Source organism: Mercenaria mercenaria, chromosome 13, assembly GCF_021730395.1.
Source record: "Mercenaria mercenaria strain notata chromosome 13, MADL_Memer_1, whole genome shotgun sequence".
NCBI lineage: Eukaryota > Metazoa > Mollusca > Bivalvia > Venerida > Veneridae > Mercenaria > Mercenaria mercenaria.
Window position 1 is genome coordinate 39228795 of NC_069373.1, and position 24850 is coordinate 39253644.

Consider the following 24850-nt stretch of genomic DNA (forward strand, 5'->3'; position numbering starts at 1 on the left):
GATGAAACTTCATAGGATGATTGGTCATGCAGAGTAGATGACCCCTATTGATTTTGGGGTCACTTTGTTAAAGGTCAAGGTCACAGGGGCCTGAACATGGAAAACTGTTTCCGATCAATAACTGGCTTATAGAGTAGACGCATCAAAGGTCAAGGTCACAGGGGCCTGAACAAGGAAAACCATTTCCGATCAATAACTTGAGAACCACTTGACCCAGAATGATGAAACTTCAGAGGATGATTGGTCATGCAGAGTAGATGACCCCTATTGATTTTGGGGTCACTTTGTTAAAGGTCAAGGTCACAGGGGCCTGAACATGGAAAACCATTTCCGATCAATAACTTGAGAAACACTTGACCCAGAATGTTGAAACTTCATATGATGATTGGACATGCAGAGTAAATTTTTTTAATTATTAAAATTATTGATTTTGGGGTAACTGTTACAAGTCAAGGTCACAGGGGCCTGAACATGGAAAACCATTTCCAGTCAGTTACTTGAGAACCACTTGACCCACAATGTTGAAACTTTATAGGATGTTTGGATGTGCAGAGTAGATGACCCCTATTGATTTTTGGGTCACTATTAAAGGTCAAGATCGCAGCGGACAGTACATGGAAATCCATTTCCGGTCAATAACTTGAGAACCATTTGACCTAGAACCTTCAAACTTCATAGGGTGATAGGACTTAGAGTAGATGACCCCTTATCTATTTTGGGATCACTTTGTCAAAGGTCAAGGTCACAGGGGCCATCTGTTTGTCACACTTCTTTTTCAGTCAATAGCTGGAGAACCATTTGACCTAGAACCTTCACACTTCATAGGGTGATAGGACTTACAGAGAAGATGACCTCTATTATTTTTGTGTTTACTAGATCAAAGGTCAAGGTCACAGGGCCCTGAACAAGGAAAACAGTTTCTGATCAATAATTTCAGAACCACTTGACCCAGAATGTTGAAACTCCACAGGATGATTAAACCTGTAGAGTAGATGACCGCTATTGCTTTTTGGGTCACTTGATCAAAAGTCAAGGTCACAGGGACCAGAACACGGAAAGCGGTTTCCAATCAATAACTTGAGAACCATTTGACCCAGAACATTCAAACTTCATAGGACATGCAGAGTAGATTACCCCTAATTGTTTCGGGGTCACTCGATCAAAGATCAAGGTCACTGGGGCCTGAACATGGAAAACTGTTTCCAATTCATAACTTGAGAACCACTAGGCCCAGAATGAAACTTAGTGAGATGATTGGACATGCCAAGTATATGATCCCTTTTGCAGCCAACTAGCAGTGTCTCTTTGGCTTTTGCTCCTGTCCCCTATTGACTTTTTGCCTATATGACTACGCTTTTGGGGAGACATGCGCTTTTCTACAAAAGCATCTTCTAGTTTAGAATGTTATAGATTAATTGCTTATTTTCTTACTGAAATTTTGTAAATCCTTTACTGTGAGAAATACATAGGGAAAATGCTTAGTTTCCATTATACAAATGTAAGCTTGCTTTGTTATAATTTCAGTGTGGTGACATGTTCATACAGTTATACTCGGAGTTGTGCAAGTTCGCTATCAACATCGACAAGGGCAACATGGAACGAGAAGAAGTTCAGAAAGACAAAGAAGAGTACAATAAAAGAAGGCTGGCAATGTCAAAAACGTGTGTACGAATGGCATTCATGTTAAAGGAGTACGATTTTAGAATATCGAGAATTTGTGGTTTAACAGCATTTTCACTCGATCCCACCATGGATAACTTGAATTTAGTGAATAAATTATACTGGACGATGAAGAATGTGTCTGCGGCCTCTCGGAATAGTAAGATTAACATTGCCACATTGTATGAAATAGAACGCCTACTTGGGCAGATGCGTCCAGATAGTTTAAACCCAGAACTAAGTTGGAAACAATTGATACCAGTGTGTAAGAAATATAAGCAAGATTATGAAAATGACAAGAATGGTATTCCTATCAAGCAAAAGGTTAAGAATGAACATACTGCCCCACAGAGTGCTACTTTTGAAAGAAATAATGAAGTGACTCCAATGACAAATATGCTAAATGATGTTAAAAGTGATAAAGATGTCACAAAGAACATAGATACAGGTCAGAAAAGGGGGAGGAAACCGAAGAACCAAATACCAAAAGATATACAAAAAGCTCATTTAGCAAAGTTGTTAGGTCAGAAAAATCTGTCACGACAAGAAATTGAAAAAGTGCTTAGTAAAGAATTCCCAAGAAATGTGACACAAGGTTTTAGTGAAGCTCCATCATTGGATGTAAAAGAGTTAGATAAGACTATAAACGATCTTAAGAAGTCTATCTATTTAGAAACTCAGTATAGAGAAAGAATTAAAAATAATCTGTCGTCTCTTAAGCACTGTAAAAACAGAAGTGAAGATAAGGAGGCAGGTGCGGAGCAGAATCAACATGTTAGTAGGCATGAAATGTATAGGCAGCAGCAGCAAATGATTCACAATAAGAATGCTATTCAAAGGCAGCAAAGTGCACAAGCTGGGTCTCCAGCCCTTGGTCCCATTTTACACAGGCAGCTATCCATGGGCAGTCCACAACCTCCGAATGCCCACAGTCATCATCGGCAACAACAGATGTCGCCAGCATTTGGTGGATCTCCACCACCAGCTCATAGTACATCACCCCGCTTGTCATCACCAACAGGTTTTTCCTCGCCCATGTCACCACCAGCGTTGCGGCCTCACTCTGCTTGCCCCACTATTCTGAACAGTCGAAAATCGGGTGCTTTTTCACAGATGCATACTACTAGTCAAAATCGTTCAAGTACTGTATCATCCCAGTTGTGCAATAAGATTAAAAATGAACTGCAGCAACAATCTCAGCAAGTAAAGCTGATGAAAAATTCTAAGTTCAATATTTTAAGACCGCCTGGAAATTCGAAGCAGGAGTGTGCGAAAATTGCACAACAAATAGCAGAAATGCATGAACGTCAAAGAGCTGAAAGGGAAAGAGCAGACAAGCTTGAAAATGCAAGAATTCAGGGTCAGATTGATGGAGTGAAGGCAGCATTGAACTCAAGAAATATTCCAAGTCGTAGTCAGATCTCTGACCTACTTAGCATGACCTTTCAAGGAAATAAGGGACAGAAATTGGTAGATGGACAAAATGTGACTTCCATGCAAGGAACTGACATTAACCAAGGTAAAAGCTATCTTAAGAAGAAGATAGAGCGGTCAGCATCTGTATCATCGGTACAGAACTTTGCATCTCCAGAATCTGTAAGAAGATCATCTGTTCCAATGCCGAGTCCAAATGCAACAAGTATAGGAAATCCTACTTATTCCTGCGCTAATCAGTTGTCATCCTCAGCAAATAGTCCTTCCCCTTCCAACCGTAGTCATTCCACAGGAAGAATTCCAGGTGTGAACCATGTTAGCTCTACTAAAGAAAGTGATTCAAGCATGCTAGTTCCAGGTGAGCAGGGTTGGGATCCTTCAAGAGGCATTATGAAACAGAAATACTACTTTAAGCCACCAAAAGATGGCACAGGGAAGGTAAACACTGGAGATTCACCACTAACCATGAAACCTGTATACTCAATGATTGTCCCAAAAGAACTTACAAATCCAAACAGAAAGGAAGAGTTAGTTAAAACTGTGACGAACATGATGAAAAAGTTTCCTAAAGGTGTACATTCTCAGCAGATAACCTCATCTTCTCAGACAGCTCAGACTCCTCCAACAGTAGTAAGAGTACAAAGCCAAAGTCAAACAAGTTCAGAGGAAAGACTTAGCACAGATGTTGTTAGACAGCAGTTACAGAATGATACAAGTCCACAACACGGTCTCGCATCACAGGATGGTATGCAAAATGCTTCCAGTATGGTAGATAACCAGTCAAACTTACAGCCAGTACTCGCAGTGAGTTCTCAGTCAGTTGCACGGAATTTCTTAGAAGATGGACTGCTGAATCTCAATACATTAGCTGCTGCTAGTGTCTCAGTTCTTGGACAAAATTCCAACCAGCAGCAACTTGTTGGCCCACTGCAACTTCCACAACCAGTACAGCAACACCAGCAGCAACAACAGGTGTTTGGTACTTCTGTTATAGAGTCTCAGCCCATGTTTTCTCAAATTCAGTCTGTCCAACAAGTTGTACAACAACCAGAAACAATTCTGGCAACGCCACTCTACACGATGCCCACTACAGTTATACCTGAACCAGTATTTTCTCCACAATTAGCAAGTATACAGTCACAAGTTGATCTTGGTCTGCAACAGCCTGTAGTGCAGCAAATCATTGCTGTACAGAACCAACCAGTAGCCATGAACAACACACAGTCATTTGTTAATGTTGTGAGTCAGCAGCCTGCTTTCCAAGTTGCAACTGTTGAACAAGTTAACTTTGCTGGAGTGACCCAATCAATGACAGCTGGAATGTCACCTTCCTTGTCTGGAGGAATGACTCCGAATCCACATGTCACTGGAAATATCACAAACAATGTGATAGAGGGGGTTGTACAGTCTGTGACAGGGGACATAAGTCAGGATGTCTCAGGTGAGATGATACAATCCAAGATGAGCAATCCAGTAGAAACTTTGTCTCCACCAGGAAGACCACTTACTTCAAAACAATTTTTAGCAGCACCAGAACTTAGTCCAGCACTTGTTCAGCAAATTTTATCAAGTCTGAAGAAAGGTGGAACTAGGTCTAACAAGATAAAAAGTCAGGATGGAAAACAGACAACTTCCAAAGGGCAAAAGCAACAGTCTCCTGTGACAAACAGCACCACACATAGTAGTGTTAAAGAGTCTGTTAAAGATACTGTGAAACAAATGATAGCTAGCAGAAGTGACCCTGCTGTAAATGTGAGTGTTAACGAGGCTAGACAGAAAATTCTTGAGTTACGGAAACAGTTTGGACAGACAGCATCATCTCCTTCAGAACTTCCACAACTGTCAAATGTTCTGCCAAATAAACCAGTTTCAGCTTCCCTTTCTAACACTGTGGTAAGTCCTCGCAAAACTGGTGGGCTTCTTGCGCGGCTTATGTCTGACGATCAAGAATTGAATAAAGTTGGCAATAGTGTTAAAAACTTGCCATCATTTTTATCACCCTCTCAGTCAGATAGAAGTATTACCGACAACCAGACTGCAGCTAGAGACTCCCAGCCAGTTATTCCAGAGCTGGTTGACTTGGGTGCTAAGGAATTTCAGTTGGATTCAATTTTAGCTCTTGATAATGAAAGTAGTGTTGCTGGCGATAATGCATTACAGAATGACCAGTTTTCACCTGCAAATCTAGCTGCAAGTGGTACTGAAATTGTAAATGAAACCTCAAGTTTTGTTTCACAGAGAGAACCTGGATTGAGAGGTGAACAAAAACATGTTTCACATGGTAAAGGATTACAGCAACCAGAGTCCTCAATAACAGCAGCTCCTGCCAACACAGAAAATATCTGCATTGAAAATCTGCAAAACAAAAATGATGACAAACATCAGGAATATGCCCCTCACTGCCATTCTACTTATTTTAATGCCAATCGATTAGGTAAAGAGCGGGAAAATAGAGATGTGAAAAACCAGCATGCAGATTCTGAAGAGACAAAACTGAAAGTAAATTCTCGGCAAAAAGTGCCGGCAGTATGTGTGAGTTGTAACTTGCAGTTTCCAACGGAACAGCATCTGCTTGATCACAAGAAAATTTCAAATTGTGATCCTAAATGGCAGTGTGCTTACTGTAAAATGACTTTTAAATGCTCAGAAATTCTGAAATCTCATGAGAAAAATTACTGCTTGAAAGCGCCATCTACCATGGTAAAGTGTTGTATTTGTGGTGTATATTTCCAGTCACGTGAACAGTTAAAAGCACATTTGAATCCGAAGACATGTACACCTCAGAATATTCATAAAGAAAAATCTGAATTGGTGGAAGAAATTGTGTGTGGTATTTGCAAACGGAAATTTGACTCGATGAATTCAATAAAAGAACATGTAAAAGCCGGTTGTGTTAAGAAAGATAACACTTTTTCTAAAGAGAGCAGTTTGCATAACTATAATTTTTCTGTTGCGTTCAAATGCACAAACTGCAATTTTATGAATCTGAATGAAAGTATTGTGTCAAAACATGTTGAAAAATGTAAGGAGAACAATGCCACTGCTGAATTAACAAAAATGTATGAATGCAATATGTGTGAAGAAACATTTTGTGGCAAAGAAGATGCTTGTCGACATGTTTTACGTCAGTGCCCAAAACTCAAAGTGACAAATTCACAGAAACAAGTCCAGGATGTATATCAGAAATTAAAAGATGGAAATGCCTCTAAAGTAAGCTCAGGTGAATCTGAGAAACAGGTTGAATTGAAGAAAAAAATACAAACTGGAAAGGAAAAGGTATTAAATGAAGGTACTGAAATAAAAGGGAAAGACAGTGAAAGAACTGGATTGCTAAAAGAAGCCAATAAAACTGACCGAATAGATACTTGTAAAAATAAAAGAAATGTTAAAAAAATGAATAAGGAAGATGTGAAAACTGAATGCAATATTCCAAAAATATCTGTTGAAAAGGCAACTAAGGGTAGAGTTAAAGTAACAGCTGCTGGAAACAGAGATGAAGAAAAACCAATTGGTAAAATTTCTGAAAAGGTTAAATGTGAAGACAAATTGTCAACATCGGGTGAAGTTAAAAGTGAAGATCATAGTTCTATGAAAACACAGCCAGCTTTGTCAGAAGACCCAATAGAATTGGCAGCACAGATGCAAAAGGTGCAGCGAATTTCAGCAGAAAACAAGTTTTTTGCAGAATTTAATGAAATAGAAAAAAGGAAACAGGCCATACGGATGAAAAAACAGAAAGAATTGGAAAGGCAAAAGGAAATTTTGGAAAGAAAGGAAAAGGAGAAGGAGATAGAACTAGAAAAACAGAAAAAAATACAGAAAAAGCTTGAAGAAGAGAAAGAAAAGCAAAAAGTATTAAATGAAAAGCAGGAAAAGGAAAAACAAGACTTTAAAACAGAGAAAGAGAAATATGTCAACAGTATTCTCGGAACTTCAACGTTAGAGCAAAAGATGAAAGAAGATATTGAAAAAGAAAAGAAACTGAAGAAAATTCACAGTGACAAGACTAAAGATGGAACAGTTACAGTTTTAAATATTTCTAGACATGAAAGAAAAGGTATTCCAAGGCAAAAGAGTGATACCCTGGATAAGGTTATAGTTGAAAGCAAAAATGCTGAATCTGCACACAGTGAAATGCAACAAGAAGATAAGAAAGTGGCAGAATATGTTATAAATAAGAAGAAAAGAAAGAAGGAGAATATTGAGGATTCTGAAGAAGAAATTCTCCCAGAGGAAAAAAGAGTGCTTAGAGAACATATTGAAACATCTGAAAGAAGAAAAAGACAAAGAGATGTATTGGAAACAGAGAACACAGAAGGTATGCATGTAAAGATGAACAAGAAGCAGTGGTCCCCACAAGATATCAGGAAAATGAGAGGCTTGCGAGCTAAAAGGCTAATCAAGAAGAAAAAGTATTACATGGATGAAATGGAGCCAATACATCGAGATAAGTCCAGAAAAGAAGAAGAGCAGGAAGAGAGAAATCAAAACATACATGGAATGAAACACAAGCATCAAATCGATATCAAAACAGACAATAAAAACGTTGAAAAAAGAGAAAATTTATTAACCACAAAAAAACTTGTACGCACCAAAAGTATAGAGCAAGAGCATACAAACAAGACAAAAGAAGATAGCAAACAGATATACCGACATTTATGTAGGTTTTGTGGCTTGCAAAATAAAATAAAGTCTGACCGAAATCTTGATGTAATTTACCACTATGTTAAAACTCACAAAGTTGGGTTTCATCAAGCTAATTATAAATACTTCTGTAACTTCTGCAATAGAAACTTTCCATCAACACAGACAATACAAGTAAAAGATCATGTTTGTCAGAATCATTGGGAAGGTGTTTTACGACGGGTATCTTCAGGAAATTATGATACTAAAGTTGAGTCAACAAATAATAAATCACTTTCTCCAGCTAAGACTAGATACTCTTTAAGAGTTCCAGTTAGAACCGCAGCCAAATCGAATAAGTCTAAAAAGCATCTTCGCGCTCTTGCACTTAGAGAGAAGTGTGCTGAGAAATTGAGAAAAATTGCTCTCACTCGCAAAAACTGTATCATAAACTACAGTGATTTTGATGAAGATAGCTCAGTTCCTTTAAGCTCAAATCATTCCACTGATACTGAATCTCTATCAAGGGAAGAACGCATAGCAGATGTTAGTGCAAAAATTGCCTCAATATCATATGGAAAGAAAGGAAATGATACTGATCTTGGACCTGAAATTAAAGACGGACGAAGAATTGCACCAAGATTAGCAAGACGGATGGTTAAAGGTAACAAAGCTTGTTCTAGTGAAGATGTGAAGAAACCTTCTGACATAGATGATTCAAGTGATACACATGTGATTACTAGATCAAGATCAAGTTCAGCAAGTAGCAGCAGATCAAGTCTTATTGCTTCAGCTAAAAAGAGGAAAGCTGCAATTGCCATCTCAACCAAAGCAGCTTCAAAATCTCGACAAAAGCAGTCTGATGGAGGGGGTAAATTATTTACCAGAAGTGGCAGGACTGTGAAACGACCAGAAATGGATTATGATAAACTTACTGAATCTTCTGCACTGGGGAGTGGGGAGGATAACTCTGAATTAGAAGATACAGATATACGGAAAAGAAAGTCAACAAGGATTCGAAGATTGTCGGAGAAGGGTAAATCTTTACGTGGTACAATTTCAGACACGGATGAAAGCTCTACAGAAGAGGTAAAGAGAAGAGTTACTAGACATTCTTTGTCAAAAGTACAAAAGGAAAATGATGATAATGTCTCTGACTCTCAGAACCTGGATGAAGGAAAAAACATGAATGGAACTAAAAGAATCCGCACAGGACAAAGTCATGTTCACAGGTTGAACAGTGAGTCAGTAGAGCTTAGGAGTTTAAGGAAGAAAATAAGTGGCAAGGGAAGGGAAAGAGTTGTTAAAGGAGAAAGAGTTATCACTAGACAGATTTCAAAAAACGAAGACGAGTCCGATTCCGAAACCGAAAGCAATTATACAGATATTGAACATGCAGTTAAGATGCTTGGTTTAAAAAGGATACAGAAAGCAGCAATCAGAAGTGCTGAATCGGACTCTGAAAGCACTTCTGAAGAAGGTGATAGTAGAGATAGAAAGTACAGGCTTAGAAAAAGACATTTAAATAAAAAGTATAGAGAATCTGAAAGCTCAGACGAGGAAGTAACTAAAACAAAAGAAAAGTTCAAAGTAAAAGGTGATGAAGTTTCTGATTTTGAGCCATCTGAAGAATGCAGTGACCTATTTGATGACAATACGAAAACAAACAAACTAGTAGAAGAAGATAGTTTAGTGCAGAGATGGCCTAAAATTTCTGACAAGGTGAAAGGCAAAGTAAATTTGAGAAGTGATAGTTCTGATTTTGAAAATGATGAAGAAAAAACTTATTCTAAAGCTGAAAAGCCAAAGACTGTTTTGATTGGCCCAGAAGATGATGATGATTTGAATGTAGATTATGGACTCTCCAAGGAAAAGCAAGATTTTTATTCAAATTCTCATGTGAATGAATTAAGTTCAGAAAATCCTGGAAATACTTCTGAAGAACATGACGATCAGTCCAAAGTAAGAGGTGTTGATGAAGTTAGCAACAGCGATCATGATGAAATAATTGACTCTAAAACAAGAACAGTTTTAATCAGGCCAGAAGATGAATTTGCAGGATTGGAGACATCTCCAGCAAAAAGTCTTGAAAGAGAGAAAAGTGCAGATTCAGAAATTATTTCGAAAAGTGTAGGTGAAAGTGAGACTGAAGTTGAATCAAATATATTGCCTGCTACAGTTATGGATGAAGATGAATTTGAATTCCTAAAAAATGACCAGATGCTTACTGGATCACAATTTGGAACAAATGAAAATCATCTTAATTCATCTGCCAGTTCATCAAGCAAAGCAGCATTTGATTCAGAATTCATTAAATATGCTGAAACAAAAGATCAAGATGATGACACAGATTCAGACGCAGCTTTCCCACAGAATTTTATGGAGAGGTCACCTACAAGCAGTGAAGGAAGGGTTGAAAAGGATCCAAGGAAAGAGAAACTTGAAATTGAAATTCCACCACTAGCTGAAGATGTCCCAGTTTTACCACCAAGGGATTATTTTAATGACAGTAAAAAGTCACTTAAAGCAACATTTAAAAATAGTGAGATAAGGGAAGAAATGAGAAATACAAAATCACTGAATACTGAGAGTCAAGAAATGTCTAGAGTGAAGATACTGAAGACTGCAAGGGTTGTCATTGAAGATATATCTGTTGTTAGAAAGGCCTTAGAAATAGAAAATGCTGAAAGAAAATTAATTGAGGAGTGTGAAGCCTCAGACTGTTCAGTTAGAATTGACAGATTATCAAAGGAAGAGATTGAAAAACATTTCCCAAGCTCTAGTAATGCTGCCAATGAAAAGAATGAAGTTGAAGTTATCTTGATTGATGAAAGTGATGAAGAAAATGTCATCACAAAAGATGGAAAGGAACACATTGAAAGGAAAAACCAAAATAATGCACTTGATAAAAAGATCAAGAAAGATGATACAGAAACTGTTAATGCAGTCAAAGAACAATATGAAACACTGATACAAGACATTGTCCTTGATGGCTCATTTATAGACCAACTTCTTATTAGCGAAAGTGTTAATGAGGTTCATCCTGTACAACCAGAAAAAGGAAAAGATGCTTGTAATCTTGAAACTACTGAATGTGTACAGATTGTAGTAGAAAGTAGTAACAGTCTGCAAAATAGTTTGATAGCTGTGGATGCTCAGTGTGATACTAGTGCCCAGAGTGATGCAAATGATGAAGTCAGTTCCAATAATGTTATTGTACTGATAGATGATAGTGAAAAGGGTAATGTAAAGAAACCTCATCCGGATGAAACTGAAAGCAGGAAAGAATCAGAGGAAGAAGTTTGGGTTGAAAATGCAGAGACTTACGCAGAAACTCCAAAAGATACTGAAAATCGGGAAAACAATACTTTTAAGTATACTGTGGTAAAATCAGATGACACAGAACCAATAAATGAACCAGATTACTCTGATTTATCACAGCATACAATAGTCTTAAGTTCTACGGATGACACCATTGAGAGTAAACAACATGGAACTGTTTCTCAGGGAGATGAAATTGCAGTGTGTTCCAGTGATCAGTGTGATAAAAATAACCAGAAATCAGGTAAAATCCTAGAAAAAGCTGAGAAGTCGGAAAACATTATTACAGACAAGGCAGATTTACTTTCAAGTCTTGTTGAAAATAAACAGACAGAAAAAAGTAGTATGAAACTTACTGCTACTGCTGCTGATAATTTTACAGAAGATGTGAAAAATAGACCAGTTACTATTAATCCGAATACTCAGACAGAAGTTAGGAAGCAAGAACATGTTTTAAATCGTAATGATGAAAATAGAAACACCTTAGGATTGGACAAAGAAAACTTACAGAGCCAAGAGGTTCTGTCTGATGTTAGCATGGAACAAGAGATGAATCCTAGTGTCCGCTCTAATATTGAAGCAGAAGTTGGAGCTGAACAAGCTGGAAATAACAAAGAAACTCAACAAGATGACACAGATACCACAAGTCACCCTAGCAAGAATACAGATCTAAATGAAGAACTCAAAATTGATGAAGAACAAAATGAAACCTCAGGGGAAGTGCAAACTGAAAATGACACTGGATCTGGTACTGAGACAGAAGTTAGGAAGCAAGACTTAGTTTTCAGTTGTAATGGTGGTAATAACGTCTCTTTAGAATATGTCAAAGAGGATTTACAGAGGCAAGAGATTCAAGAGTTGAATCTCAATGTTAGAATATGTGTTGAAGCAGAAGTTGGAGATTATGACACTGAAGTCACTCCACAGGATATAAACAAACAAAATGATACAAAAACTACAAATTCATCGGTTAATTTTACAGATCTGAATAAATTATTCAAAAGTGGTGATCAAGATCAAAATGAAGCCTTAGGAGAAGTCCAAAGTGAAATTAAAGCTGAAGCCAATTCCGAGACAGAAATTGGAAAGCAAGACATTATTTCTAATCCTGAAATTGATGATGAAGTCTCTTTTGAATTTGGAAAAAAGGATTTACAGAGCCAAGCTAATATTTGCATAGAACAGGAATTGAATCCCAATGTCTGCACAAGTGTTGAAGCAGAAGTTGGAGTTTACGACAATGAAGAAACTTTACAGGACGTTAATAAAAGAGATGTCGAAACTATGATTCCCGTGAGCAATTTTTCAGATCAGAATAGCACTATCAAACCCAATGAAAAAGAATGGAATGAAACCGCAGGGGAACTGCAAACTGAAAAACAAAACAAAACTGCAGGGGAAGTGCAAACCAAAAAGAGCAGTGGAGTTGATATACAGATTGAGTGTGATTCTAACAGTGATAATATTGGTGACATGTTTGAACACTTTACTTCCTCTCAGATACAAGGACAAGTTGAAATGGAAATAACCCCCAAAGGTTCTTACCGGGCACCTATAGAAGTAGAAAAAGTAATTGGAACTACTGTCAAGAATGATTTGGTATCTTCTGTTGGCCCTGCTGAGACATTTATAGAAACATCTTCACCAGCCATGGAAAATGGTTCAGAAGAAAAAAGTGTACAAAATGACCATCTGAGAGAAGATATGATTACTCATAGTGATGAAACAAGATTCCCCAGGCAGACAGATGAAAATCAAGATGGTCAGAATATTGAATCAACTAACAAGGATAGTTCCGATTTAAAAGAAACGGACAAACCACTTGCTGTATCAGATTTAACAGACTTGAAATACAGTAAAGTGGAAGATGAGAATGTTGTTGATTCCTCAAAAGAAAGTTTTGTTATCGTAGAAAAATCACTAAATGATGAAACTGATGTTGGTAAAGATAAAAAACTTTCCATTTTGGATGTTTCACCTGAAGATGGACAGTCTAAGGTTGAAGGTAAAGATGATACTCCTCTTGAATCTTCAACAACTGAAGACATTGTTCCAGTTGAAAAAAATTTGATTAGTGAGACTGACCATGGAACAGACGCAGGGTATCATTTAGAACAGGAACAGAACATAAAATCCAAAGAAGACTGGAAGCCCATAAATGAAACTGCAATGCAAAGTGCTTTTTCACCTCAAGAAAAGTGTTACCAGGAAGTGGATGTATTTGAAGCAGCAGCAGATGTTTCAGAAAAAGACCTGACCTCAGCTGAAGGAAACAGTGACATGACAACCAAAGATGATACACTATTTTCAGATTTAGTACAAGCAACTTCATGTTACCAAAGTGAAGAATCAAATGATACAAGTAAACTTGTTGCAACAGGAGATAACAATAGTAAAAAAGACAGTATAACAGTGTACAGCATTATACAGGCAGTTGATCAGAATAGTAAAGAACCGGAAGCAGCCGCAAAAGAAAAGGAGGAAACAGGGAGTAGAGAAAGAAATAATGAACAAATGAATACAGAAATCTTAATTGCTAGAAGTGTTGAATGTGAAAATAAGCTTTTTCATGTAGAACCACCTTCTGGAAGTGCTGATGTGAAAAGCATGACAGAACTAAATACTAATATGGACGTTAGTGTAGACTCTGCTGACCAGAATAGATCTGAAAGTAAGTTTGATATAACTACAAGTGAAAACAAAGTTGATATATGTGTTCCTACAGATAAAGAAACAGAAACAGAAGAACCAGCATCTTTCTCTGGAGAAAGGCTGGATGCAGTAGCTTCAACACCTTTGTTTGCAAAGACAGAAGATACTGCTGTTTTAGTGAAAACTGTCGAAAGGAACAAAGATGAAGAAACAGTAAAGGGGACTGAAAAAGAATGTTTCTCTGGATATATCCAGAATATGCAAAAGGAAAATATATCATCAGTAAAACAATCCACTGCCAAGTCAGATGTTTCAGATCATTTGACGGTGTGTAATGAAAATGTTGGTGAAGAAATGGACAAAAGCGAAAATATTTCAAATTCCTCACTACTTGCATTACAGTCCTACTCTGATTCTGATAGTGAAGAGGAATCTGAGAATTTGATGAAGGTGGTTAAAAGTACAAGAATTACAGAAAGCAGTACTTGTTTTGGAGAAGTCAGTCAGCCAGATAAACAGCAAAGTGTTGAGTCTGTAACAAATACTCTACATGATATTAATGTACAACAGCTAAAAATAGGTGAAGGAGAAAGTGATGTAACTGAACAGTTACAAAATAAGAAGTATTTGAAGCCTGGTGTTGCAGAATCTGAGTCTGTATCAGTTCCTCTGTGTGTTGATTCTAGGTTTGCAGGTATAAATGAATCTTGTGAAGAAAATAATGAGATTGAAACATTTGACAATCCAGTTCTTGTTTTTCAGGAAAATGAAGTACATAGCACTACCTGTGTAAAAACAGAAAACAGGCCTGAATTAGTTCAGAATTCTAATTCTGTTGTTGCTTTTGATTGTGATACAGTTGAAAGTGCTGAATCAGTGTTGATGATTAAAGAAAGTGAAACACATCACAATGAAGATGAATCTAAGACTGCAGTTGATGCTGATTTATGTACTGAAATGGTAAAAAATCATTGGGAACATGTTTATGACTATAATAGTAAAACTGTAGTGAACTTTAATAGTAAAACTGTAGAAAACTTAGATGAAAATGAAATGAAATGCAATACAGATTCCTATTCTGAAAGAACTGTTGAAGAATACAAAATTTCTAGTAGTGATACAGAAACTGACACCAGATTTCAACAAGGAGCAGTACAAGCAGAGTGCCAGGAGATTATAATGGAGAAACAAAATGAGATCTATTCAAATATGAAGGAAAAAATGAGGTCCGAAACTGATGTGATTGAACACATTCAGCATGTAGATGAAATTGGTCAAGGAAGTGATACACATGAGATCAGTGAAGTGAAAAAAGATTTTGAAAATCCAACAGAAGTTTCTGACATAAATGTGGAAGATACAGATACAAGCAGAGAGACAGATTTTTGCAGTGTGCTGTCTGTGAAAAAAGAGAACAGAATTTCTGTGTTAGACAATACAAAATCAAATGAAGAATCTACAAGTATAGTAAATACAGAGACTTCACATGAAACTGATACACTGCAAACTAATGAAGAGCATACATTGTACAGGAAAATTGATCCAGATGAAAATGTTCCATCACTTGATCTGCTGAAACCAGAATTGTTACAAAGTTATTTTAGTGAAACAGACCAGGGTAAATCAGAAGGGAATGCTGACATTGTAAAATCTGATTTAGTCCTTTTAGAGGACAATGTTCCTGATAGCATTCAGGAATTGCATTCTGTTGTTTCAGAAGAAAATGTTTCTGCGGGTTTGATTGTACAAAACACATTTGAGGATGAAAAAGAATCTTTCGGCCTATTAAAAGTGGAGTTTGAACAACAGAAAGATAATGTAGAAAGTGTTAATGATGCAGATTCAGAGCCAGAAAACACATGGATAGTGATAGATGAATGTTCAAGATCTCCTGGCAATGACCAGGTGGAGATAGAAAGTAAAAATCCTATTCTTAGAACAGTCCGCCAGACAAGTGTTTCAAGTTCTTCAGATATCAGTTTGATTTCATTTCCAGAATATGAGACAGAACATAGTGAGGAAAGCAATGAAAAGAGAGAAAATGTAATTGAAAGTGTGACTGCAGAAGTTGCTAATAGTGCTGTAACAGATGAAGTTAGGGACAGTGAAAATGAGTTATCCTCTAAAGAAGAGTCTAAACCTGAAAGCTATGGTACTTCAGAAATGGAATGGATTGAACCTACACCTGATGAAGTTTCTGCTGATACTGAGAAACAAAACCGTGAAAAAGAATGTAGTGCTAATTCCTCCTATCCTCTTACAAGAGATAATTTGATTACAGAAAATGTTGATGGCATTACTAAATCGCTCAGTAGTCATAATGATGAAATAAAGAAAGTTAACTGTGATGAAAGTAAAAATATCAGTGTTTCTTTTGAAGTCAAAAATCCTGGAGTAAACATAAATTCTGAGAAGAATGAAGGGATAAACGATATAAATACTGCAGTCCCTGAAATGATAACTAAAGATACCTCAGATAGCTCTGGAAATGTTTTGAAAGAAACTCTGGTCACGATTGAGGGAACTACTATCGATTTGTGTTATATGAACAAAGAAAAGACAGAAATAAAATGTTCAGATAGCACAGATATGATACAAAAACATAAACTAAAGGAAAACACTTCTTATGAAGTCCCGTCAGCAGGTCAAGTACTTTCTGATGAAAAATTTGAATGTGATGTTGAAAGCAAAAATAAAAATCTAAAGACAGTTGACTCAGACTCTCCTATAATGAATAAATCTGAAGCTAAAGATGACTCGAATATTGAACTCCAGAAAATAACAGGTACTGAAGGTACACATTTAAATGAAATGGCTTTGAATGATACAAAGAAAACAGAAGTTTCAGAGGAAGTCTGTCCAACTGAAGATGTTTTAAATGTTAAAGAGTTGACTAGCAATATAAGAAAGACTAGGAGTCGGTCAAGGGAGCAGTCTGTAGAAATTGAAAGTCTGCATGAAAATAAAAGACAGAGAAAGGATTCCATAGAAAATGCTACAGAGAAGAAAAGGTTGAGTAGATCGAGAAGTAAAGACTTAGATGATACAGAAATTAGTCATCTATCAAATAAGAGTATTGATGAGCGTAAACAGACAAGTAATGGTGAAAAGGGTGCATTGAATAAGGACAAGATAGTTGAACAAAAGGAAGTGTCAACAGTCTTAGATAAAAGTCAGACAAACAAGATTACAGATGCCAAAGAGGCCTCATCAAATGTGATCAAGATAGCTATTGATGAAGGTGGTGAAAAAAGTGTAACTGGAAGTGTCATTCATACCAACAGAAGTGAATCAAAGGTTCCTAAAGATGACAGTGAGAAAAATACAACCAACTTTAAAAGTTCAGGAAAAATAGATAAGGAAACAACAAAGTTAGAAACTGACCATGAGAAAAATACTGTTCTGGATTACAAAGAAAGTACTTTATCACAGGAAATTATTGAATCTGGTGAAGAAGACCCAACACTAGATAAATGGGTCAAAGAAATAATAAGTAAAGAAACAGAAGAAAAACGGGAAGTTTTTGAAATTCCTAGTCCTCGCCGTAAAGGAATGATTGTTGGTGCAACTTGTCTTCATAAGAAACCAGAAAATCCTTTTGTTGACACTAGAAGTTTTAAAAAAGATGGAAGTCTGAAAAAAGAGGCAAATGTTGGTAACCAGACTGGAATTAAAAAGGTATACATAGGGAAAGATAAAATTGTGGCAATTCAAAATAAAAACATGCGAACTTTAGAAAGAAAATCTGTAGCACAAAGTGAAAGGAAAAGTGAAAGGTCTAGTCGAGTAGAAATGTCAAAAAGTAGAGCACAAAACAATTTAAAGCCCAAAACAACTAAGAATGTTCAGAAACAAAGTATCAGTGGTTCAAGAAATAAAGTAAGTAGTAAATTAAGTCTTGAAATGGATCAGAGGGAAAAGAAACATACTGTAAATGATGCAGGTGTAGCAGCAAAAGATGAACCTTCAAATATTTGCAGGGAGACAAAAGAAAAGCAGACATGTCCAAAAGGTAAAGATTTGTCTAAAAAGACTGATGGCAATGAAACATTGAATATTTCCCTGGAACAATTTCAGGACACAGAATGTATAGCCAGTAAAACAGATGACAAAAATTCTGGTGGCCAAAAGCGTACACTTGGTGAAGGAAGTGCTAAGACAGAAGTAGTGAAGGCAGAAATGAAAGCAAAATTGGCTTTGCCTTCTGAGTGTCATATAAGTAAAGAAAGTGAAATTTTGACCAAAAAAAGTACAGATGGACTAGTTGATAAAGACACGAATGGTAATGAAGTGATCCAGCGTGAAGATGAAACTGATGAAGAATTTAGGAGAAGAACAGAAACCGTTAGGTGTGCAAGAAGAAAGTCTTCAGTGAAATATGAATTTGATTTCGATTTTGAGGGGAATGAAAATAATAAAAAAGAGACTAATACAAAAATCACACCATCAACGTCGTTCTGGCCTTCAGAATCTGAAAACAATTTAGAAAGTTTTGACACTGCAAGTTTGTTTAGTTCATCATCAGGAAGTAGTGTAAATACAGGTGGGGTTAAAGAAGGGAGGTTGAATGTAATAGCAAGATGTGCAAGAGACTTCGGTAAGGATGAATCAGTAAAACCAAAAATTATTCAGCTACATGTACCTCGAACAAGTGTACCTGTTTTCACATGTTCCTCACCAGAAAAAACAACTGTGTCAACCATGGCAGTAAAAATAGTCCAAACAATGGGAAAAAGTGTTGTAAAGACAGCTCCAAGTCCTGTGAAATATCCTAGACAACAGTGTTCTAATCCTGTTACAGCAAGTAAAATAAAAGTGCTTGACAAAAATGTGCTTTCAAATACTCTCCCTGCAAGAATTTTGAAGGTTACTGCATATAAGTCTTTGCCCAAGATATCTAAATCAATGACATTAACTTCTAGCAATATAGATAAGACTGTAAAGAAATTAACAAAACAAGTGAATATAGGAAAAAAAGCTCCAGCAGAAAAACATACGCAGCGTTCGTTGATTCAGAAAGAGAAAATGAAAAAGCTGAACGAAATTAAGAAATTAGACAGCAGCACACAACTAAGCTTTGTTGGAAAAACTGATGAAAATTCCCTGCAGGAAGCTTTTGAACCAACTGATGAAACATTATGTAATAAAGGAAAAGCTTTGCGGGCTTTACATAAAAGTCATAAACCATTCAAGTGGGAAAATTCACCTAGCCCGCCTAAAAAACTACGGTCTAAAACTAAAAACAGTGAAAACCACAGTGTAGGTGTTCCAAGTAGCGAAAGTACCAATACTGACAAAGAGTCTAAAAATAAACCGGAAACTAGGAAAACAAGAGAAAAGTCACTTAATCAGGATCAAATAGCAGCCCAGAAAAATGTAACAGAGAATAGAAAGAAAGGTAATGATGGCTCATCTAAAAAAGCTAATGAGAAGGAGAGTATATCTGGAAAGAAGAAGACTGCAGTAGAAGGACGGAAAACAAGACAGAGGGAACCAGACACCATTGAACAAGATAATGTTAATCTCAGAAGGACTAGATCAAGAAGTGGTTCAAAGGATAATACAAAATTCAATGATGAAATATTTTTTAATAAACTGAAAGAAGTAACTGTAAGAAGTAAGAAGCAGATCCAGGATAAAGTTGATACTAAAAATTCTAGTGCTAAAACGAACGAAAATAATTCAAAAACTGAAACTAGAAATACGCCAGTTAAAAATAAGAAGAGTCCAATGAAACCGAGACATGATGAAAGAGAGAAAGATAAGTTAAAGGAAACTAAAAATGCTGAAGTAGGAACAAATGAAATTGAAGACGTTAAAACCAGAGTACAGAAACGTAAATCTGAGGGTGAAAATGTACAAAAATCTAAACAGACATCAGGTGAAGAACCTGCGACAAAAGTTTGTAAATTAGATGGTACTTCTAATAGTCCAGAAAAGAGGGAGATACCGAAATGTGCTCACAAAATCAACATTCCCGGATGTGATCATTGTAAAGGTAAACAATCAGAGAATCCAAAACTTGGAAAAGAACAAGTTCGCCCCGCTGTAAGACAAATTATTCATAGAGGGAGAGTGTTTGAAATTCAGAGAGGATGTGTAACAGAAACTGATATTCAGAATTTTAAAAGAAAACCCAGATCTGTTGTAAATGAGCCATCAAGTACATCAGGTGAAGATCCAACAATGAAAAGATCAAGAAGGATCAATGAGAGACGAAAAAGAGCACATTCTCCTGAGGACATTGTTGATATAAATATGAAAGACAATACTACCGAGATTGGAATGCAGGATATAAACAAATATATAAGCCAGACTTTGAGAGATATCAAGAAGCAGCGGGAAGGTAACACAAATTCAAAATGGACTGTTAGACAGAAGAAGAGTACTAAAGAAGCTTTTCCATATTATTTTAAGAAAGCTAATGCCAAACTTTGAACTGTGATTAACTTAACAAAATCTAAAATGTGTAAGAAGTGGTTAGTTTAAGTGTATCTTATTGTTAGGTATTGATTAATTTAACTATAGTATTTTGAAATTATTAATAGTATTGTTATGAAATTTTGATGTTTGAAAAGAAATGATTTTTTAAATATCAAGGGGACAAAAAAGTTTGCATAAATGTGTAGAAACCAAAATAATGACGTCTGCATATTTTTAGTAATCGAAATACAGTTTACGTACATAAGTGACTGCTAAAAAAATAATGGATTTTATCAGATGATATCTCCTATTTAAGTGTACATGGTGAATGGCACAGTTGTATTTCATAAATGTTTTAGGAATATATTTGTCTACATCCCAGGTTAAATGTTCTTAATTTGAACATGACTAGTACTTACTGAAATACGATAAAAATTATGTGCATGCATGCAGTAGCTCTGCTAAAGCAAAAAAAAAAAACAGGTCTCAAAAAATTTGCAAATACACAAGGAACAACTGGTAACATCCATAAACCTTCAGCCATTTCCATTTTTTGTTTGGCCAGACTGAGCACAAAATAATCCACCTGTGATTGGCGGGAATTAATGTCCAAACGAATATCTGAATTTTCTTACACATGCCGTCTGAGCTTAAAATGTTTGAAACATGAAATATACGGAAGTTAAAGTATAAATTCACGTCTGTCAAAAACTGTATTTAGAACAAAGATTAATGATAGTGTTAGCTGAAGCCACAGATATTTTATGTTTTATGTACAGCAGAGACCAAAAAAAGAATCATTTTGCCTTGGCCAGATCAATTATAAGCAAAAACATAACTTGTAAAGTTGAGAATAGCAAGCAGTGGCTGTGGGAATTTTTATTCATGTTGTATCAAATTAAACTGGTGTTTAGTAATATGTCTCCCACCACACAGTGGTGTGGGAGACATATTGATTTACTCCTGTCTGTGTGTGTGTCTGTCACAAATCTTATCAAACATTTCTTATCCGATCTCTCACCAAACTTGAACAAAATGTGTTTGATTATAAGTCCTCGGCCAAGTTCGATAACTAGCCAAATCGGCCCAGGCACTTCAGAATTATGGCCCTTGAAGTAACGAAAATCAACCTTTTTACTCCTGTCCGTACTCTTTTAAGTTGAACATTTCTCATCCGATCTTCACCAGACTTGAACAAAATGTGTTTGACCATAAGTCTGCAGCCAAGTTCGATTACTAGCCAAATCGGCCTAGGCACTTTGGAATAATGAGAATTACTCGAAAAACTGCAAAATTAGCTTTGTCCGCCCACTAAATCAAACAGTTTTCATCTGATCTTCACCAAACTTAGTGACAATGTTTGTGGGCATGATTTCTCGGCCCAGTTTTATAACCGCCCAAATTGCCTTAGGCACTCTTCAATTATGGCCCTTAAATTACTCGAAATCTGCGAAATTAGCCTTGTCTGTTCAAACAGTTTTGATCCGATTGTTAATTTCATCCCACATGGAACCTCACAAATTCCTTGATGCCTTCTTAATTTTCTTTTGGGGGTCGGGTTAACAAGCCATACAACACCAGCGTTATTACCTTTATGATACATAACTGAATATTTAGATGGGCATATTTTGTGACTGTCTAGCACTCTTAATGTCTGTATTTTGCTCGTATGAGGAGGTTTGAAAAAGTTTTGATATGGGGGCTATATCATTCTGTTTTACCTTCTGACATTGTGCATGCATGTAATTTGATCTATTGTATATAATTACTAAATGCTAACAATTTGTCATTTTGAAATTTTAAAGCTATAGTTCTTAAGAAGTAGGAAAGACTTAACACCAAGATTCTATAATTTGTTTTGTCCTGTAGAACATGTACTTTCTATGCAGTTTTATATATTAATATGCGTTATCTTATAATTTTGGTGATTTTGGTCTTTGAAGAAGACTTACAGTTGTAACTAACAATTTATAATTTTATGACGAGAAAATTATTCAAGATAAACTTTCATGATATATAGTGGGTATAAAACTTCTTACTAAGCCTAAGTTCTGTTGAAATCAAAGTTATTTTTTTTTAATCTTACGATTGGAAATGTCGATGAAATATTTATGATACTGTAAAATCATTTAATTTTGATGGCCTAAAATGTCATTATTTTAACATGATAACATAATTGAAATTTGCGGGACAATTTCAAGGGGAGGACACCTTCAAAATCAATAAAAATTAATTCTGCATAATTGATAGTGATTTTACAGTATCATGAAAATAGAAATTTCTTAGTGAACCAAATGTGTGGCACCATGAGAAAACCAACATAGTGCATTTGCGACCAGCATGGATCCAGACCAGCCTGCGCAGTCTGGTCAGGATCCATGCGGTTCGATAACGGTTTGGTTACAATAGGCTTTGAAAGGGAACAGCATGAATCCAGACCAGACTGCGCGGATGCTGGTCGCAAATGCACTATGTTGGTCTTCTCATGGCGCGGCTCAAATGAGTTTCAAGACAAGTGGATTTGTATTTTTGTCTTACTGGACAATATTGGGGTTTATGTTGTCCTGTGGTTATGCATTTGTATGTGGGATAAATATATTTCATTGTTTGGCACTATGAAATTTGAAGTCTGTAAATATATTGATCAGGTTTTATTTTAATGGGTAAAAGCTAAAAGGGGACTTCCATATCATTTGTTTTTTGCCACAGTAGGATAAAATTGCACATTTGTTGCTTTGTGTCACAATAGGATGAAATACATCTACTGATGCCATCCATGTGACTTGCTGAAGGTTGGTAGTTCTACCCAGGGGGCCTGTTTTACAGAAATAATGTTGAGATATGCACATTGGTTCATCTTCCAGTAATATGCTGTGTAGATGTTGTGGTGTGATGTTAAATCCAACGTAAATAATCGGATAACAAAAAGCTGTACAGTAAATAGTTGATTGAAAAATCTTTATAAATAAGTTTATTCTGTTTAGGTTGACCAGATTACCATTTCGTTTTCCTTTCAGTTAGTATTGTTATGTTAAGCAACCTGATACCCCTAAAATATGGAATGAAACAAGCTGCTTATTAACTTTCAAACCAAGTTTCATTGTATTCCAAATTTTTCATAGGGCATTCAGCTGCACAGCATAAACTTGTATGTGCAATAAAACATATCACCATTGTAGTAGAGTAGATATCACTATCTAGTTTGTGAAAATTAGGAATTCTGAAAAATCATAAAGGATACAAAAGTGATGAAAATGTACAAATGGGTCTGTGCTTGTAACTGAACAGTAAATTTCACATTCAAATGAAAAAAATATATCATAGAGATTTAACTTGAAGAAATGTGCTAACTTACTGCATTTTCCAGGTTGTCATTGAGGGAAAAGAAAAACAGTTGTTTTTTTTGGGGTGGGGGGGGGGGAGATACTAACAATTGAATAGTAATAATGTGGGAAATGTCTTGTAAATGGCCACGTACCGTGAATGAAATCTATGTAATAACCTGTTAGTGTATTATATCTGTGGCAAGTTATTTGCTTGTATGTGTTGTATTTTTTGACTTGGCTTTTAACATGTTTCTGTATAAATTGGTTTGTATAAAGTTCTGTTTATATTGTAAATAGGAGATGTGAATAGTTGTAAAATATGTACATACTTTTCTTATGAACCAAATCTCATGTTTTATTCATAAATAAACATAAATTTGATGCAGTCCATTGGTTGGTTTTTCCTATATCCATAAAGTCAAGCAATTTTTAATAAATTTTACATTCAGACTTAATAACCAAAATATATATTGCAATAACCCTACCTTGTTATATGGAAAGTGTTCTTGGCAAACAGTTTGCAGTTTGTTAGTTCACCTGAGTAATGCTCAGGTGAGATTTTGTGATCGCTCGATGTGTGTATGTCCCAAAATCTTGCGTGTCCAGCTCCTACACTACTGGCCTGATGTGCTTCAAACTTTCACAGATGAACAAGCTTGATGTGCAGATAATAGGATGTTTGTCTGTAGTCAGTAGATGACCCCTATCATTCACGAGGTCAAAGTCACAGTTAGCTCAAGACTGAAACTGGTTTCTGCTCAAAAACAATAATGCTTTGGTGTACAGTTTTCAAACTTAATAAGATAAATTCCTGTGATCAAGAGATGAACTGTTCTTTTGGGTTCAGTAGGTCACAGTTATAGTTATCTGATTTTTAGCTGGACTATTCGAGGAACAGTCTAGCTATTCTACTCACACTAGTGTCTGCGTCACACCTTGGTTAAAGTTTTGCATGCAAGTGCATATGGCTGTCATTTAAAGGCATATAGCTTTGAAACTTACTTTTAGCTCACCTGTCACGAAGTGACAAGGTGAGCTTTTGTGATCGCGCAGCGTCCGTCGTCTGTGTGTGCGTGCATAAACTTTTCCTTGTGACGTCTCTAGAGGTCACATTTTTCATGGGATCTTTATGAAAATTGGTCAGAATGTTCATCTTGGTAAATTCTAGGTCAAGTTCGAAACTAGGTCACGTGCCATCAAAAACTAGGTCAGTAGGTCTAAAAATAGAAAAACCTTGTGACCTCTCTAGAGGCCATAATTTTCAATGGATCTTCATGAAAATTGGTCAGAATGTTCACCTTGATGATATCTAGGTCAAGTTCGAAACTGGGTCACATGCCTTCAAAAACTAGGTCAGTAGGTCTAAAAATAGAAAAACTTTGTGACCTCTGTAGAGGCCATATATTTCACAA

The 24850-nt window shown here is 36.2% G+C and overlaps 1 protein-coding gene across 1 annotated transcript in view; it reads left to right on the plus strand.

Moving 5' to 3' along the window:
- Positions 1-23824, plus strand: part of LOC123528704 (uncharacterized) — a 47552-nt gene extending 23728 nt beyond the window's left edge. The window contains exon 7 of the mRNA XM_045308645.2: positions 1525-23824. Coding sequence (XP_045164580.2) covers positions 1525-20127 — 18603 coding nt within the window. The 3' untranslated portion in view covers positions 20128-23824. The remainder of the gene's footprint in view (positions 1-1524) is intronic.
- The last annotated feature ends 1026 nt before the right edge of the window (positions 23825-24850 follow it).